Below are 18,770 nucleotides of genomic sequence, written 5' to 3' on the forward strand. Positions count from 1 at the left end.
TACTCCACATGGCATGAAATGTAACATTTAAAAAACTGCATTTTATCCAATTTCAATCCTGGTTCCAAAAATATTGCACATTGTTTTCAAGATGTCATCAAGACATAACATAAAATGTAACTGTTTTAAAATATATGTATTTATAAAACATTCTGTTGTTTGAATGGTGTCTGGGGACTGAGTTCTTCCTGTTTCAGCTAAAATTAATGACAAAGGAAATCATACATTAACATTCAAGTATGTTCATTGCAACTCACCAATAGGAGCTGAAGCTACAATGGACAGGATTGAAGTTTCTTGATCAAGATAACTTAGTAAAAAAAAACGAGTACTACAGTGTGAACATCTGCAGCCAGGACAAAAATTCTCACTGAAATTTCTGCTCTGATTATACAATGGCCTTCGGTGCTGGCAAATCAAGACCAGTACCAAGCATTTTCCTTTTTATACTCAGCATTACAATTGGTAAGTATTTCTTCTTATATTTTCCTTCTTCTCATTTGATTCCAAAGTACTCATTATACTTGAAGGATTTGGGGATCTGAAATTGGAGAAGGCATTAGTGTACATCTTTGCAGTCTAACCTGCATATGTTTATAGAATCACTTTAAATGATTTTCTGCATGAATTTCTGTTGAAGTCTACCTCTTCAAGCCGCACTGTGCCATGGGTCAAGCTGAGATCTTTTCAACTCATGAAAGGTGATATTGCACAATGTTGAATGTTTGTCTTGAAATCGAATGATACATGTTGAAGCAGTGTTCTTAGTGCATTTCTTGGTCACTTATTGTATGCTATCCTCAGTTTTAAAAAACATAGAAAGTGCAGATTCCTTTGTTTTTAATATTGTGGCTTAGTCTTACCTCTGCTTGTGAAGAGCAACCTGACAGTAGTTTCTTTCTGAATCGGTAAATGACTTTCTTGATTTTTGTACAATTCTGCTGGAGTGGTTTGCAAGCAGCCTAGGAAAATAAATTGATGCTCAAGCCTGTCAGAAATTAGTGACACATAGTTAAGCAAATATTCCTGTTGTGCCTGTTTCTGTTAGTTTATTGTGTGAAGTTATTTCTTCATCGCTCACCTCTAATCTACTAGTGTCTCCAAAAGGTAACTTAATTTAATGCTGCTTTTAACATCAGCCATGTTAAATATTTTAGCATTTTATACTGGAACCCTGTTGATCTGTAGAATGTACATTGATTGTTTGTTCACCTGAGAAGTGTTTCATGCAAGAAAATTCCTGCCCTGGATGCTATTTTATTGAGTTGGACAAACGACCTTTTACTTAAATTCTTCTATTACTCCACTTTTGGTCTCACCGCCCTTCCAAGTTTCCTTCTATTAGAAATTTGAATTTTGCTTTCTGGACTCATACAAGATCTTTGAGCAAGAATGTGACCTTTTCAGAACCCTAGAGACATCTTTTTATCAATTTTCCCTTTCGCTGTGTCACAGCAGAACATAAACATGAAATCGCCCATCGAACAGCCCAGCCAAGAATTGACATATTTAATATGTACAGTGCAGAAATACATGAATAGATTTCAGTACAGGATTTGAATTTCAGCCTTTGCATAAAGTTTCCTAGCCTTTGAGTTATGAAGCTGGATAAAGTATTAAACATTCACAATTTCTGTAGCTTCTTCATCTGAAGTTTAATCTTTTCAAAACAAAACCTGAGACATAAAAGAGGCAGACATGCTGAAATATTTTTACAGTATGTACTTTTTCTTGTAGATTGCATATCATTCCTGCACCAAACAGATTTTCAACTTCACAAAGTCAGCTTGTAGGGAGAAGAAGAAAGGACAGAACTAAAATGTTTACAACAAATAGGAATTACATTCAGAATACAGTAGATATTTTGTGGTGTAGTGATAGATATAAAATTCTTATCTAATATTTGGTTCAAATAAATTTAAATCTATACTTCCATTAGTTTTCATTTCACAATGAACAAGACGAGGAATTTTTGCTTGTAAGGCTGGGACAGAAAGAAGTAGGCTTTGGCTTAGAGGTACTAAACGAGATATTCATAGACTTCAAATGTTGATTCCAATGATGTAGGCATACTCCTTTTCACAAAGTCTCATTCCTGTCTCAGGAATTGCCATGAAGCAAATGTATGTGTGGTACTAATTACTCTAATCTAATGAACTACAATATAATTAGGAAGTTGTTGATCTATTTTTTTCTGTGAATCCACCAGTCTCCATTTCCAAGATGGCAGTCGTGGGGTCAGCAGCGTTCGGCCTCCGCAGTGGAGGTGACCACACCCACAGCATTTCGCACACATTCATCATTCAGTACCGTGGCAGCTTCATTATCTTTCTACATTTATTTTCTGTGGGAGTCACTTGGAGCCAGGACCCGCACAGCCCCAGATGAATGCTTGGCTCTGGCTCTATAGTAGAGGATTCAGCAGGAGCCTGTGACCAGGATCCCACTGACTAATAACTGGTGGCAGCACTTGGAGGAGCATTAAATGGGGAATAGGAGGCATGAGACCAGGCCCATGGCTCCAGCTAGAATGCAGTGGTTGTGGGAGTGATGGCAAGAGAGGAATTGGCCCCAAAACAGAGACCCCCGAAGCCTATTAGAGATCCCAGACAATGTCAAGAAGCAAGTGTAGGAGTAATGGAGTGTAACAAGAAAAAGAGGAAAAGATGAATTCTAGTGCACTAAAATTTTGCATTACATTCAGTGTTTCAAGATGGCCACCAGAGTTTGACAACTCTTTGTGTGCATATGAAGAAACAGTTTTCATTATATTTTTATATATGTGTGACAATAAATCTAAATGACATAACTTAGAGAGTCAATTTAGGAGATCAGATTTTATAAAATTCTGTTGGATTCCTATGAATGTATTTTGAGTGGTGGTCTGACTGAAGTGCTTGGCATGTTAGAAAGACTAAATAGGGTAGATATAGAAAACCTCTATCTGCTGATTGGAGAAATCAAATGTGAAAGGTGTATTCTTCACATTTGAGGAGAACATTAGGTAACAATTTTACCCCAAATAGTAGGACAAATCTGGAATTCTCAAAAATCTGTGGATGCTGGCAAAATTGAAATTTTCTAAAGTAGGATTAATAGATTTTTTGTTAGTTAAGGTCATCCAAATAGGGAGCTACTGCTGGTAAATTAAACACAAATTAACTATGATCTGACTAACTAGTGGGGCAGGATCAAGAGGCCAAATTAACTATTCCTGCTTCTTTTACACCACCATCCCTCCAAATCACAGGCATGGTTGCATGTTGAATATGTTATTAGTTGAGAAATTGAGAGGCCTGGCAACACGAGTTCAAATCCCACCACGGTAGCTGGAAAATTTTAACTTCAATTCATTAAACATGTCTGGATGAAGAAACTAGTCTCAATAATGGAGTCTATTAATCTAGTGAATTGTTGTAAAAGCCTATCTGGTTCACTAATGTCATTTAAGTAAAGAAAATCTGCTATCTTTATGCAGTCTGGTCTACATGTGACTCCAAAAACACAACACTGTAGTTAACCCTTAATTATCCCCTAGCAACCCATTCCATTACATCAAACCCCTAGTAAAAGTAAAAAAAAAACAAATCTGGACCACCCAGCATTGACAGAAGCAAGTCCAGCTAGTTGATTCTGCAAAGGACACACTCAAAATTGGACCAGCTGTCCGACAGGCTTGTCAAACAATGACCTGACATAATACTGATCACTAAATCGCACCTTTCAGCCTAAGTTCATAGCACTTCAATCACAACTTTCAGTGTATGTCTTGTAATGCTGGCAGGATGTAGTCAACAGATGTAGTAGCACAGTGGTGACTCTGGGAGTCATCGTTCAGTTGGGTTCCCTTGAAATCCAAGGGCAAGGAAGCCTCCTGCTGAGTACTACCTACCACCTTTCTTCAACTTATGAGTCAATATTCCAATACACTGACCACCACTTGGTAAAATCTCTGAGTATAGCAGGAGTAGAGAATGTCCCCTGGCCGAGAGTATTCAATGTGCATTATCATGAGTAGTTTAGTAGCACCACAACTGACCAAGCTGGCTGTGTCTTGAAGGATATATCTGCCAGATTAGGCCACTAGCAGGTGATGAGAAACCAACACAAAGGAGGGAATAATTTGATCTTCACCTATACACTTGGTGCAGATGCATCTATCCATAACAGTATGCAATGTGTAATCACTGCATAATTCTTGTGGAGACAAAGTCCCATCTTCACACCGAGGACACCTTTAATTGTGTTGCATTGCACTAAGACTGTGCTAAATGGGATAGATTTGGAAGGCATCTTGCAAAGGTTGATGTTGTGGGTCATCAGGAACAGCAGAATTGTATTCCACCACAACCTTGAATTTCACGTTCGAGCATAAGTCTCAATCTGCCATTGCCGTTGAGCCAGGGCACAGACCCTAAGTCAATGTGAAGTGTAGAACAGCATGCCAGGAGCAAGAGGCATGCCTTGAAGTACTATGCCAAGACATTGAAGCTCCTTCACAGGATTGCATACCAACTAAACAGCAAAAGGAACATGTGATAACTTACAACCAATGGATTATTTCAAAAACTTAGCATTCATGGGACATCATGGTAACAGTGCAACCATTGAATAACTAACAGCAGGCAAAGGGTCCATGCATATTCATATCCACAGTGACGGCGGAGTCAGCAATGCAACCAACATCAGCTTAGGTACTGGGTTGATGGTCTAAATCAGCATCTTTCTGAAGTACCCAGCATCACAGAGACATGTCATCAGCAAATTCAGCTAACTGAACATAATATGAAGAAACTGTTGGGCCACACTGAAGGAAGCTCTGTTTGGATTCTGCTTGGATCAGTTGGCTCCTGTCCTCAGTCCAGCCTTGGTCCAAATATGAGAAAAAGAAGAAAGATGAGAATGATTACCTTTGACATTGAGGTAATGTTTGACCAAGTGAAGCATCTAGAGCTGGCATAAAATTGAATTCATGAGGGCTGAGGGAAAATCTTTTCAGGGGTTGGAGTCATATGTAATACTAAGAAAGATAGTTGGGATGGGGAAATCATTTCATCCCCAGCAGAGTGTTGTTGGAGTTCGACATATCTATGGAGTCTCTATAATGTGGAAACAGGTTATTTGGCCCAACAAGTCCACACTGACTTGCTAGTTGCCTGATGGTGGAATTGAATCCAGGTCCCTGACGCTGTGAGGCAGCAATGCTAACCATTAAACCACCGTGCCACCCCATTGCTCTGAAGAACATCCCAGTCAGACCATTCCCCACCCAATCACTGTAACACTGCATTTCCCGTGGCTACACATCCACCTTACTTAGCATCCCGGTCACTGTGGGCAGTTTAGCCTGGTCAATCCACCTAACCTGCACATCTTTGGACTGTGGGAGGAAACCCACACAGACACAGGGAGAATGTGCAAACTCCACACAAATGGTGGCCCAAGGCTAGAATTGAATCCAGGTCTCTTGGTGCTGTAACGCAGCAGTGCAAACCACTGAGCCGTCTCGGGGCCACATTAAAAGCTATCTTTAGCTGCTTCGTGAATGATCTTTCTTCAGGTTAGAACTGAGGATGTTTGCTGATAATTGCATCATGTTCAGTGTCATTCACAACTCCTCGGATAATAGGGCTGTTAATACTAGCATGCAGAAAGGCCTGAAAAACATGGGAGTTGTGCTGATGAAAGGCAAGTAGTAGACTTGTATTCTGCCACATTCTGTAATGTCATGGTGCCGCATATCTCTCACCATTACATATACCATTTGGTTTCGATTAGTTGGTTAAATTCAAGCAATGACTGTAACAAATAAGCTAGAATTTGGCCACCTCTCTTGTTATTCAATAGCATTGCCATTGTTGATTCAGCTATCATCAACATCTGAGGTGGCAATGGGGGAGTTAATGTGATTGATCTAAAACAAATACCGTGGCTTCAGAGAATACTTGAGACTGGGAAATGTGTGGTGACTCAGTCACTTCCTGAACCTTAAAGGTCAGTTCACCAACTGCAAGGCAGAAGTCAGGAGTGTGATGAAATGCTCACCAATTGCCTTGAATATTGAATCTCCAACAACATTCAAGCTGCCTGACACCATCTAGGACATAGCAACCTACTTGACTGGCATCCTACCTAACAACTTAAACATTCACTCCCTCCATTACTGGCACTGAGTAGTTACAGTATGTACCATTACAAGATGCACTGCAGCAACTTACCAAGATTTCTTGGACGGCACCTTCCAAATTCTTTAGTTCTAGTTTATTTTTATTGTAGAAAGCCTATACCTATCTGTTAACATTGATTATTACTCTTCTGTCAGAACAATGTCATGTGAAGCGTTTCAAAGAGAGGAAGCTACAATTATAGCAGTCAGGATGAGGCTGCAGTTAAAACAAAATGATGCAAATGCTGCTTTGCATAGTTGATGTTGCTGGAAACGGTAATTTCTTCCCTGCAGCTTTTTGATCTGTGTTGCAAGAGATACTATTTGTTGCTTTAATTTTGCCACAGCTCAATAAACAGTGATTCCTGTCCATTTTCACAGAAAGAGGAAGCAAGTGTGGTAGATATCTATATACACCACACACTTGAAAGATCTTTCACATTCTGACTTATAACTCAAGTTCATTTGGTTTCTGGGACATAATTTGCTCTGCCACTAAGATGCTAGACTACTGTCGCTAGCGACTAGAAAAGACAAAATAAAGGAGGCAATGCCAAATCACCTCCTAATGTGCATGGAGTCACCGTACAGAGATGCCCTGAAGGTGGCATTAAGTTTTGGATTTTACCTTAAGCTCCAAATGAATCCCGTTGCAAATCTTAATGGCCTTAAAGGATAGCCATAGAAAGGATGAGGGCTTACTAATGCAAGAGGAATGTTGTTTTATGTATGAAATTAAGGCGCCTTTCTGAAATCAATTAGGAGGTTAACTTCCTTTTCAAACAATCATTTCTTTCTGTGGAGTAGATCAGAAACAAAATGTCACTATCTGTTCCTGTGAGAATTATCATCTCACAACCCAGCAAGCCGGGAGCAAAAGCAATTCACAACACACATTGTTAACAGCTGGCCTCTATAACATAACATCTATTCCATGTTGCAGCAAAGAGCCCTGTTGTGGCACAAAGGTAGTGTCCCTACCTCTTCACTAGTAGGCCTAGGTTCAAGTCCCATATACTCCAGCAGCGTGTATTAACAGCTCTGACCAGATCAATTACAAAATTAGATTGTTAAAGCAGACTTGGGCCCTCTTGTGGTACAGTATCCTTACCCCCACACCTAGAGACCAGGGTTCAAATACCACCTGTTTCAGAGGTGTCTAATAATGTCTCTGAACCAGGTGATTACAAACATAAACATCCATGGTGAGGCCAAGTGGCCCTTCTTTTAGCACAGTGATGGTGTCCCTACCCCTGGACAAGGAGGTCTGGGTTCAAGTCACACCTCGTCCAGAGGTGTATAATTGCATCTCTGAACAGCTTATTTAGAAAAATAGGTTAATAAATAAAAATGCTGAATTATGTACATAATGAGGCAAAGGTGGGTCTCTTGTGGGACAGTGGCAGTATCCCTACCCTTGGACTGGGATATCTGGGTTCAAATCCTACCTATTGCAGAGGTGTGACAAAACATATCTGTGTAGGATGATTAAAAAAAATCTAACTGATGAGACAAGGGTCCTTATGGTTCAGTGGAATGTCTCTACCTCTGAGGCCAGCAAGCCTGGGTTCATTCCCATCCTGTTCCAGTAGTATGCAATGACATCTCTGATGCAGGTTGATTAGGAAAATATTACTGGGGTTCTTGTGGTGTAGTGGAAGTGTTTCTATATCTGGGCCAGGAGACCTTGGTTCAAGTCCCACCTATTCTCGGGATATGCTGTGACATCTTACAACAATTTTTGTTTTAAATTACACAGTGGGGTAATGGAAGCTTTTGTGGTGCAGTTTTACTGTCCCTACCTCTGAGGCAGGAGACTTGGGTTCAAGTCCCACTTGCTCCAGAGATGTACAACAATGCCTCTGTATAAATTGGCCAGAAACATGGTAGGGTAGCAATTTTACTAGATTAATAATCCCAGAACCCTAGGTTCGTATTCTGCAGGTCATGAGCTCAAATACCATTAAAGCAGATAATGAAATTTGAACTTGATATACATATTCTTAAAAAAACTGGAATAAAAAGCGAGCCTAATGTCAACTATGTAACTGTTGTCATAAAATCCCATCTGGTTCGCTAATACCCATTATGGAAGGAAACCTGCTGACCTGATCTGACCAAATGTAGCTGTAGACCCACAGTAATCTGACAACAGAAAAGAGCATTGAAATGAGTCTCACACATGTCAAAAACTAGCCCAAGCTCAAGAGTAACAACTTCAATGAATGCCCTTGTGCAACTGGCACTGAAATTCTGCATAGCTGGGGCATCAAGAACTGAGAATCTGGGAATGAGCACAGAGGCCTGAATTGATGATAGAAGTGAAGACTTAGGCCATAAAGCTCATGCTGGCCAGGTACTACCTGATAGTAAGGCAGCTCTTCACTGTGCAGAGGGAGAGGAACAGTTTCATGCAGAATTTGGACTTGAGGGGAAGGTCTGACAGCACTGAATTCACTCCAACCCATCTACATTTCATTGGACACCCGAGAGCTAGCTCAATAGGCTATCCTTCCACTTAGAAGGCAGCTATGTCTGTCACTTAGCCAATACGTAGCACTGCAATGTTTCTGTGCTTGTGCGCTCCTCGCACCCCTTAGTGGTGGCATCCCAATGAAACATGCCCTTTCCTGACTCTAGTTTGACCACAAACAGACCTTGAAGAGCAGACAATTACACAACATCTGACAACAGAAAAGAAAAGAACATTGAAATGAGCCTCACATACGTCAAAAATCAGCCAAAGCTCAAGAATACTACTGCTCTCTCAAAGCTCGTGACCCTTTGGAACAAATGGGTTGATGTTTCTGAGGATGAGAAGTTAACCTCTTTAACCTACTCAGTCTGAAATCAGCACATTGATCCCCCCCATCCTCACCTCTGGTAAGCCCATCTAAGACCATTGCTGCCAGCAAATCCAGTTTCCCAGTGATTGGGTGACAGAAACAGACATCGTGTCACCTTCTGCAAGTGATGGAAATCCAGGTCCTGGACATTTTCTTTTAAATTTGGAATGAAAATAGGCCAGTTTCTCACTTCCTGGTGGACAATCTCAGCTTAGCATTGATAAAGCCTTGAGGAAGAGTTTTAGAGATTTATTTCTCAGCCCATTTATAACATGGAAGCAATTAATGCATAAAACAACATGTGTTGTAAAAAGGCAGGAAAGCTTAGACATATTTTATCAAGATACCTCATAAATTAGAAAGTACAATTTGATTCCAATTGTTAGGTGAATGGTTCTGAGCATGCAGCAACAATGCCAAATTTCACTATTATTTTATTTCATAAAAATAATATTTGTGAAGGGGATAACAAAGTGTGGAGCTGGATGAACACAGCAGGCCAAGCAGAGTCATCTTGTTGATAAGTGTGTACCTGGCCACAATGAGTACGAACAGAATCAATTGTATCTACCTGTGATCAAATCTCCTGACAGCACTAATAATCTCAACCATTGTTCCTGTTATCCAAGGCAAGAATATGCTGGCATTGAATCCAGAGAAAGTTCACAAGGTTGATTTCAAGTATGCAGGGACTTTATAATGAGAGGTTAAGTAGGTTGGACTTGTTCTCGTTGGAGTTCAGAAGAGCGATCTTAATGAAACATTTCAAATTCTTATTGAACTTGATAAGACAGACGCGGAGGCATTGTTTCTCCTTGTGGGAGACTAAAGAAAAATTTTGGAGTGAGAAGTCATCCATTCAGACAGTGATGAGGGGGAAGTGTTTCTTCAGAGAGTACTGAATCTATGGCAGTGTTTACCACAGAGGGCTGTTGAGACTGGGTTTGTGTGAATATTCAAAACTGTTTCACATCCCACTTGGGAATGTGGGGCCGATATTACATCCACACCATTCCCAAGGGTGCCACAAAAGCTAAAGATCTAATCAAAGTAATTAAAGTCCCAAATTTACCTGTACGATAGACTCATCTTAACAGAAAATACTGACCTGATTTCTGTACTTAACAAGAACTATTATTTATTACAACTAAATAAATTCTAACCACAGGTAAACAACTAAGAATTAACAATATAAAAAATTTAAAAATGAAATTAGGAGGGCTGGAAAGTGTCAAGAACTGTCCTTGGAAGGTAGGATTAAGGAGAATCCCCAGGCATTTTATAGCCATATTAGGAACAAGAGGATAACTAGGGAAAGGGTAGGTCCACCAATGCACAAAGGGTAGAATTTATATGTGGAGCCAGAGGAAGTAGGTAACATCCTTAATGAGTATTTTTCACATTGTTATTATTTCACATTGGTATTCATGGATGAAAAAAGCACAGATGGAGGTAAGTTTAGAGAGGAGCAAGTTGATAGGGTCTGATGGGATCTATCTCAGGATAATGCGGGAAGCCAGGGAGGAGATTATTGGGACCTTGACAGAGATCTTTGTATCTTCTTTAGCTACACTTGAGGTCCCAAAATACTGGAGAATGGCCAGTGTTGTTCCTTTGTTCAAGAAGGCCAACAGGGATAATCCAGGAAATTATCGGTCAGTGAGTCTTTCATCAGTGGTAGAGAAATTATTCAAGAAAATTCTTAAGGACAGGATTTACTTGCATTTGGAAAAGAATAAATTTATAGTGATAGTCAGCATGGCTTTATACGGGGAAGGTCTTGTCTCTCAAATCTGATTTGAGTTCTTCAAGGAAGTGATGAAGATGATTAATGAGGGTAAGACATTGGATGTTACCTACATGGGCTTTCGAAAAGCATTTGGCAAGGTCTCTCATGATAGCCTGGTCACAAAGATCAAATCGTATGGAATCCATGGTAAGTTGGCAAGTTGGATTCAAAATGAGCTCGGTCATAGAAGACAATGGGTAGTTTTGGAGGGGTGTCCTTTTCTGACAGGAAGTCTATGAATAATAATGTTCCATAAGGATCAGTGCTGGGACTTTTGTTGCTTGTGGTATATATATAATTTGGATGCAAATGTTGGTGGTCTGATTAGGAAAGTTGGAGATGACGTGAAAATTAGAGGATTTGTGGATAGTGAGGAAGGATATCAGCTGGAAAGTTGTGCACAGAAATGGCAGATGGAGTTTAATCCAGGGAATTGTGAGGTGATGCATTTTGGGAAGTCAAATGCAAGTGGAAAGTATACAGTAAAGGGGTGAACCCTTAGGGAAATTGATATACAGAGAAATCTTGAGGTCCAAGCCCATAGCTCCCTAAAAGTAGCAACGTAAGTGGATAAGTAGCAAATAAGATATATAGCATGCTTGCCTCCATCAGCTGGGGCTTTGACTATAAAAGTTGGCAAGTCTTGTTGCAATTTTACAAGACATTGGTCAGGCCATATTTGGAGTGCTCTGTTCAATTCTGGTCTCTGCACTAAAGAAAGGATTTGGAGACTTTGGAGAGGATGCGGAAGAAGTTTATCAGGATGTTGACCAGCTTGGAGTATGTTAGCAATAAGGACAGGTTGGACAAGCTTGAGTTGTTTTCACTAGAACATTGAAGGCTGAGCGACAACCTGATAGAAGCATATAGAATCATGAGAAGCAGAGATCCGATGGATAGTCAGAGTCTCTTTCCCAAAATGGAAATGTCAAATACTGGGGGCATAGGATTAAGGTGAGGGGGGGGAAAGTTTAAAGGAGATGTGCGAGGCAAACTTTTTACACAAAGGGTGGTAAGTGCTTAGAACGCACTGCCAGGTGAGATGGTAAAAGCAGATATGATAACAAAGTTTAAGAGATATTTAGATGGACACATGAGCAGGCAGGAATAGAATGACATGAACCATGTGCTGGCAGATGGGATTAGTTGGGAATGGCATCATGGTCAGCACAAATGAGGTGGGCCAAAAGGTCTGTTCCTGTGTTGTGCTGTTCTATGTTCTAACATATAACTCAACTGTTAAAACAATAACTCTCCCCTTTAAAATCCCTGCACACATAGAGACAGACAAAACAGCATCCCTGAAGGAATAAAGCCTTGAGAAACAGAGAGGGAGAGATCCAGTCTCTTCCTGTCTGGAGGCCTTGTGCCTCTCATGGCTTGCTGTGTTCGTCCAGCTCCACACAGTGTTATCTCATAATGAACTCCCACAACTTATTCTTTTTAAAGGGCAGCAAATCCTCCATAGTCCTGGGTTCAAAACTTTTTTTTTCATTTTAAGCCACAATCAAAAATTTTAAAAATAGAAAAACTGCAAAATTTACAGTTGAGATCAGCAGGCTTTTAATCAGTAAAGGAATGAAGGGTTTTGAGCACAATGCATGGTGTTGGAGTTAAGAGTTATACAATCAGCCAGTATCTTTTTAAGTGCCAGAACAGCCTTGATAGACCAGACTTCTGAGCCTGTGTCGAATAGTTAAACAACAGAGTTCCGCGGTGTGCTATGTTATTACTTGATTTCTATGCAATGGCATCCCTGCTTACCACTTCCTGTAAAAGAAAATTAGCTATTTATAATACATATGTCCACTGTATGTCTGTTTTAATTGCAGGTACATTATGTCAGGGGCTTGCCTTTAATTACTCCGTACCGTATCGAGCTGTTAAGCTCGGAAAGAACGTAAAACTAACTTGTGTCTTTGCACCTCCTGCACAAAAACAAAAGTTTGATGTCAAGTGGTATAAATTTAACGAAGAGCCCATTGAAGCGCGCGAGATATCGGGAGTGACAACCGGAAACGGGGACACATTTTCTTGGCTTCTTATTACGAATGCATCAAAAATTCATTCTGGGATTTACTACTGCAGTTCGTCATTGCAGACCCATACAGATTCACGGTGTGGTACAGAAATTAATGTGATAACAAGTAAGTAAAAAAAACTTTGCTTTTTTGTGCTGTGCAAAAATGTGTAGTTTAATATTACTGAAAATTACATTGTAAAATTTCATTTCATATGGCAGTTACCACATTGTATTTTTAATAATTTTGCATATTTAGAATATATAGCTATTTTACAAATCAGTTTATTTTGCCAGTATACTTACTGTGGAACTTTCTTCCCCCGTGGGTAATCCCAGATAACCCATCAGTCAAACCAATACAGAATCTTCAATATTTTAACTACATCAGCTTTTTTAAACGATTTAAACGTTTATATTTTGTACTGGATGTACTAGAGTTACACATAATGAAGTAGGTTAAACTCAAAAACCAATGGGGTAAATAATTTTTTAAAAAATTCAGGCAAAGTTCTCATTGCATTGAAGGGTCCAAATTAAAATCTGCATGTAAATTGAAGAATGAGATACTTAGATGAGACAACAAATAAAATAATTTCATTCAGGTAAATAGTTTAAAGGACAAAGAAATGATGTTGGTCAATGGAGCATCAAATATAATTAGATTGACAGGGTAATTGAATGCAAAGTAGGAAGGAAAAGGTTACTACTGAATGTAATGACATCATTGGGAAATTGGATCAAACTTGCTGTAATTCTTTTCTGTTCCCAAATGTTTATACCTTTTCTATTGGAGGACTGTATACTTTAAGATGCACTGAGAACCAAATTTTACTTTTCAAATGCATGTAACGAGCAGTTTCTCTGCTCCCACCTCTGCCAATGTCAAGTTTCGCTCCCAAATTATGGATATAAAAATTTGGCATGTTAGACAATGTGGTCACCTGAGATGTCATTCCTTACCTATTGTTGGCTTTGATACTTGTTTCCAACATTGTCACCCTGACTCCTCCTACCTTTCCATAAGTGACATTCACATTCGTAACAATTTGGGAGCCAAGTGGTTACCATTCCAACATCTTTGGTGTTGTATAAAGCTCTCAAACCCTGGTAATCTAGTTCAAGGTGCTTTCTTAGCACATTGGTTTTCCTTTTTTTTGTCATAAATCATTGTTTAAGTGCTGTCAGACAAGAGAACTGGAAAGGTGTATTCATACAGCTGTGGTTTATATTCCTAGTTAATATGCAAAACACAACACCAGAATCTCAGTGAACTGAATGTAGTGAGTGTTGTGGGAGTCCCAGTGGCCACTTACATAATAGTAGCAGAGATAGCAAGAACTGCAGATGCTGGAGTCAGAGACAGCAGAATGTTGAGCTGGAAGAACACAGCAGGCCAGGCAGCATCAGAGCAGCAGTAAAGTTTTGGAAGTGACCCGACACGAAGCATCAACTTTCCTGCTCCTCTGCCGCCTGGCCTGCTGTGATCCTCCAGCTCCACACTATTGTCTGTACATATTAGTAACGCCTTCATCAACTGATCTCTCAGAGCCCTGAGTCTTTAATTGGCAATGGAAAAACTACTCTGGAGTCTCAGTTCCATGGGGATACCTACTTCTAGGTCTTATTCCACTATAATAGAACTCTCAACCCAAAGAGCTGCTGGCCCATTTGAGGCCATCAGCTCTCCATTACCATCTGGGGATGTTGGTTGCTGCCGGTCTTTCACTTATGTTGCGAAGTTGGATAGAGTACATGTGGTTTTGGAGGCAAGAAGTTAGAATTTTAAAATGCTAGAGGGGAAAGTGTTTTGTGGTCCCTTTAAAAGATCATGTGCTTTTACCATGCTTAGAGATTTAAAATGGATGTCTGTGAACAGCAGGTTGAAAGTTTGCAAGTACACAGAAAGCACAGGAATTGAAACATTTGTATCAAAAGGCCTTACAGTCAGCAGGCCAAGCAGCAGTTTTTAACAAGACAACAAGCTTTTGGATTTAGCCAATCAATTTGAGCCAAGCACTTAGATACCAAAAACCAATTACATTTAAATCTGATGGTTTTGACAACATAGGGCCAATCCTATTGTAAGAAGTATTGATATGTTATCAAGGGTATGAAAAGAAGGGGGTAGTTGGACAAAGCTCCAGAGCTAACTACCATCTGCAAGATCTAACAGCCCTCAGCTCTCAAGAGAGAATTATTGGTTCTCACAGCCTCCTCTGTGTCTTAGAGGATATACCAACTAAGTAACAATAGGACCAACAACACAAATAGTTAATATTCCTGTCAGAAGAATTGACAGAGAAGGCATAGAACATTCCAGAAGACACACAAATTGTCTGTAGTTTCAAGAGATTAATTTCTTTTTTTTATATGTGGGACTTGTATTTATTGGAACAGCATACCATCAGAATATTTCTTTATTTGGGAAATAGATAAATATATTATCACTTGTTGATTGTAAAGTGAGTATAAAGGATTTAATTTATTTCTCCATTAGAGGTTTCTGAAAGGCAGTTACACCACTTTTCACACTTATTAACAGGTTATAGGGCAAGGTGCTCGTCTTTGGGTGTTTCAGTTTTAGTTTTTGGCATGGGGGGAAGCCAATGTCTGCTTTATAACAGATTAGGGGCTCAACATTTGGGATTTGGACAGATTTGAACAGATTTCATGTATGAAAGGTTCCAGCAGATATAAGCAGACTTGGAGACTAGTGTCCTCGATCTTTAAATAAAATTTAAGTGAGAAGTGGAAAACATGTTTAATTACTCTTACTTGTTGGTTAAATCAAAAGTGGGGAAGCAGCTCTTAACATTGCTAAAGAGGTGCTGACGGTCAAAGATGCTTTCTAAACTTGCTAAAAAAATTTAGCAAGACAGAAAAAGGTGACACTTAGAATTATCAGGTAGGCTAAAATTGTGTTTAACTAGGGACAATAAGAAAGATGAAATAGTAACGGAATTAGTCAAGCATTTAAGTGTAGAGAAACAGTCAAATGCAGTGGTGTTAGAAAAAACTAAATTGCAAATGAGACAACTGGAGTTAGAGGACAAAGAAAGGGAAAGAAGGATCCTAGCTGAACCAAAAAGAAAAAGGAAAGAATCACTCTGGCAGAAGAAAGGGAAAAAGAGAACGAGTTTGAATTTCAGTTGTTGGCAGTTAGATAGGAAAGTCAACTTAAAAGGATGGAGATGAAGGCAGAAGTCAGGCTTAGTGAGGGGGATAACGATGATGAGAAAACCCATCGTAGCCAAAAGTCTGGTAGGATTATATACAAATATGTCAAAACATGATCAAAATTCAATGAAAAAGATGTAGGAGCCTTTTTCATTTCCTTTGAGAAATTGGCCAAACACATGAACTGGCTAGAGATTGTGTGGGTAACTTTAATTCAGACCAAGTCGATAGGTAAAGCTAATAAGGTGTTTGCAGCACTGTCAGAAGAGACATCAGGAGAATATGACGAAGTAAAATAGGCTAGTTTGAGATCCTATGAATTAGTATGAAAAGCATTTAGACAATAGTTCTGAAATGTAAGAAAGGAATCAGGTTAGAATAATATCGAGTTTGAAAAAATTAAGCAGAGTCACATTGATAGATGGAGGAGAGCATTAAAGATAGAAAATATGTATGAAGCTGTTAGAGATATTATTCTGCTGAAGGACTTTTAAAAACTTACTTTCAGAAGTGATAAGAATGCATGTTGAGGAACAGAAAGTTCAGATGGCAGATTAATACGCATTAGTGCATAAATCGAAATTTAGCTCTGACAGCAATTTCATTCCGGGAAGGAGGGAGCTCCTTCAATAAAAAACAAAAAGTAGATCACACTGGGAACAGTTTACTACATGTGAAAAAAGAAGCCCAAGAGGGTGGAAAAGTGGTGAAAGACCTCAGGTGTTTTAACTGCAATAAGGTGGGGCACATGAAGTCACAGTGCTGGTAATTTAAGAAAAGCACTCGGATAATGATGTGGTAAAAGTGGCTAAACCAGTGGGATTAATTAAGGTAGTGAAGAAAATCTCAAGAGAAATCGAGGAGCTGCAGGAAAGCGCATAACCTATTCACGGGCTGGATAGTAAGACAGTGCCTGATCTTTTCAAAGACTCGACCTGTATGGGTAAGATTTACTCAGAGAGAATGGGGGAGGAGGTCAAGAAGTTAAAATATTGAGAGATACAGGAGATAGGCTGCCTCAAATAGTAAGGGATGAAAAGATTTGTACTCCTGAAATATTGCCTGAGAGCATGATAATCTGTGGAATAAATGGAGAGAGGACTAGTGTTCCCCTGTGTAAGATAAGGCTAGAAAGTCTAATCAAGATGGGGGAAGTGATAGTGGGATTGATGGAAAAATTGGCTATTCCAGGAGTACATGTTATTGTTGGAAATAGTATCACTGGATCACAAGTGGGGGAAAAAAACAAAAGAAAACAGGGAACCGATGAGTTAGAAGTGAACAGATTAAGTAAAATATTAACAAACCGAATAAATCCCTCCTAACTACTAACTATTCCTGAATAAAGCAAGATTCTGATGGTATGCTGTTCCACTAAATTTCGTATTTTTTTAAAACAAATACATCAATGATGCCATTATGCTACTAAAGTTTGGTATAAATTTCCTGTAGAATCCGCTCAATCCTAAAAATCATAGCACTTCCTTCTTCGAGGATGTTCTTGGAAATTCCTCAATAGCCTTTATCTTTATATTCCTCTGTGTCAGCCATCAATATCTGACATTGTACCCTAAGAATGCCACTTCTGCCTTTGCAAATTCTGTTTTTGCCAAGTATATAACCAACTTTGCCTTCTGCAGTCTGTCAAAGAGCTGTGCCGTCTTTCCACAAGTGGCGATAGATCACTAAGTCATCTATGTAGGCAGCACAATTAGTCAATCCTGCCGCAATTCTGTACCGAAGTCTTTGAAAAGTTGCTTGTGCATTTCTTAACATGACTTTCTTAACAAATTTGGCAAAAATTGGACCCTTGGTCTCACTGAATCTCCCTGGGTAGTTCAGAACAGGTAAAGAAAACAAGCAACTCCTCCACAACCCTTTTTGCCTTGACATTCCATAATGGAATTGCCTACAGAAACTGGGTAGGCACATCCATTATGATTAGCAAATACTGATTCCCACTTTTGATTATACAGAGGGCTCATACATGACTGATTATAACCCATGTTAAAAGTTCTTCAAATGCGGGAATTAGCATCAAAGGCACTGGTTTTATTACCGCCTGTGGCTTTCCTACCATCTGACACATATGACAGGTATGGCAAAATCCAACCACATCTTTATGTAATCCTAGCCAATAAAATGCTTCTCTGTCTTAGCCTGAGTCTTCCTCACTTCTAGATGACCTCTTACGGATAATTTGTGTGCTAGTTACAATACTTCCTGTGTGTATTCTACTGGCAACACAATCTGCTGAATTTCTGCCCATTTCTCAACTGGACGAACCTGCCAAGGTCTCAATTTCCACCTTAAGATTTTATCCTTAAGCCAACAGAATTCTTGAATACACTCTGATTCCTTTTCTAATTAGGCTTTGTGATATAAATCCTTTATCGTCTCAAGTTACTGTTGTAACTCTATTAATCTTTCAAAACTAAACACCTCTGCCTGATCCTTTACCTGCTTAGGTTTTTCCTTTACCATTTCATCAGACAGGGTGTCAGCTAACTGGGCATCAACTCCTTCATCTTTCTCTTTTGTTTTCCCTCCTTGTTTTAACTTATGACCATGGGATCTTATAACCACATAGTCTGGAAAAATACTAGGGTATTTTTCTTTTAACTCATCAGTTCCCTGTTTTCTTTTGTTTTTTTTCCCCACCCGCGATCCACGGGGACAATGTGCAAACTCCGCACAGACAGTTACCCAAGGCTGGATTCAAACCCAGGTCCTTGGCGCTGTGAGGCTGCAGTGCTAACCACTGAACCA

The 18,770-nt window shown here is 39.5% G+C and overlaps 1 protein-coding gene across 1 annotated transcript in view; it reads left to right on the forward strand.

Moving 5' to 3' along the window:
• The first annotated feature begins 247 nt into the window (after positions 1-247).
• LOC125466377 (B-cell antigen receptor complex-associated protein beta chain-like) overlaps positions 248-18,770 on the forward strand; it is a 35,394-nt gene continuing 16,871 nt past the window's right edge. Inside the window, exons 1-2 of the mRNA XM_048560800.2 lie at positions 248-465; positions 12,634-12,948. Of these exons, the coding sequence (XP_048416757.1) occupies positions 396-465; positions 12,634-12,948 (385 nt within the window). The 5' untranslated portion in view covers positions 248-395. The remainder of the gene's footprint in view (positions 466-12,633; positions 12,949-18,770) is intronic.

The sequence above is a fragment of the Stegostoma tigrinum genome, chromosome 31 (genome assembly GCF_030684315.1).
Source record: "Stegostoma tigrinum isolate sSteTig4 chromosome 31, sSteTig4.hap1, whole genome shotgun sequence".
Classification (NCBI taxonomy): Eukaryota; Metazoa; Chordata; class Chondrichthyes; order Orectolobiformes; family Stegostomatidae; genus Stegostoma; species Stegostoma tigrinum.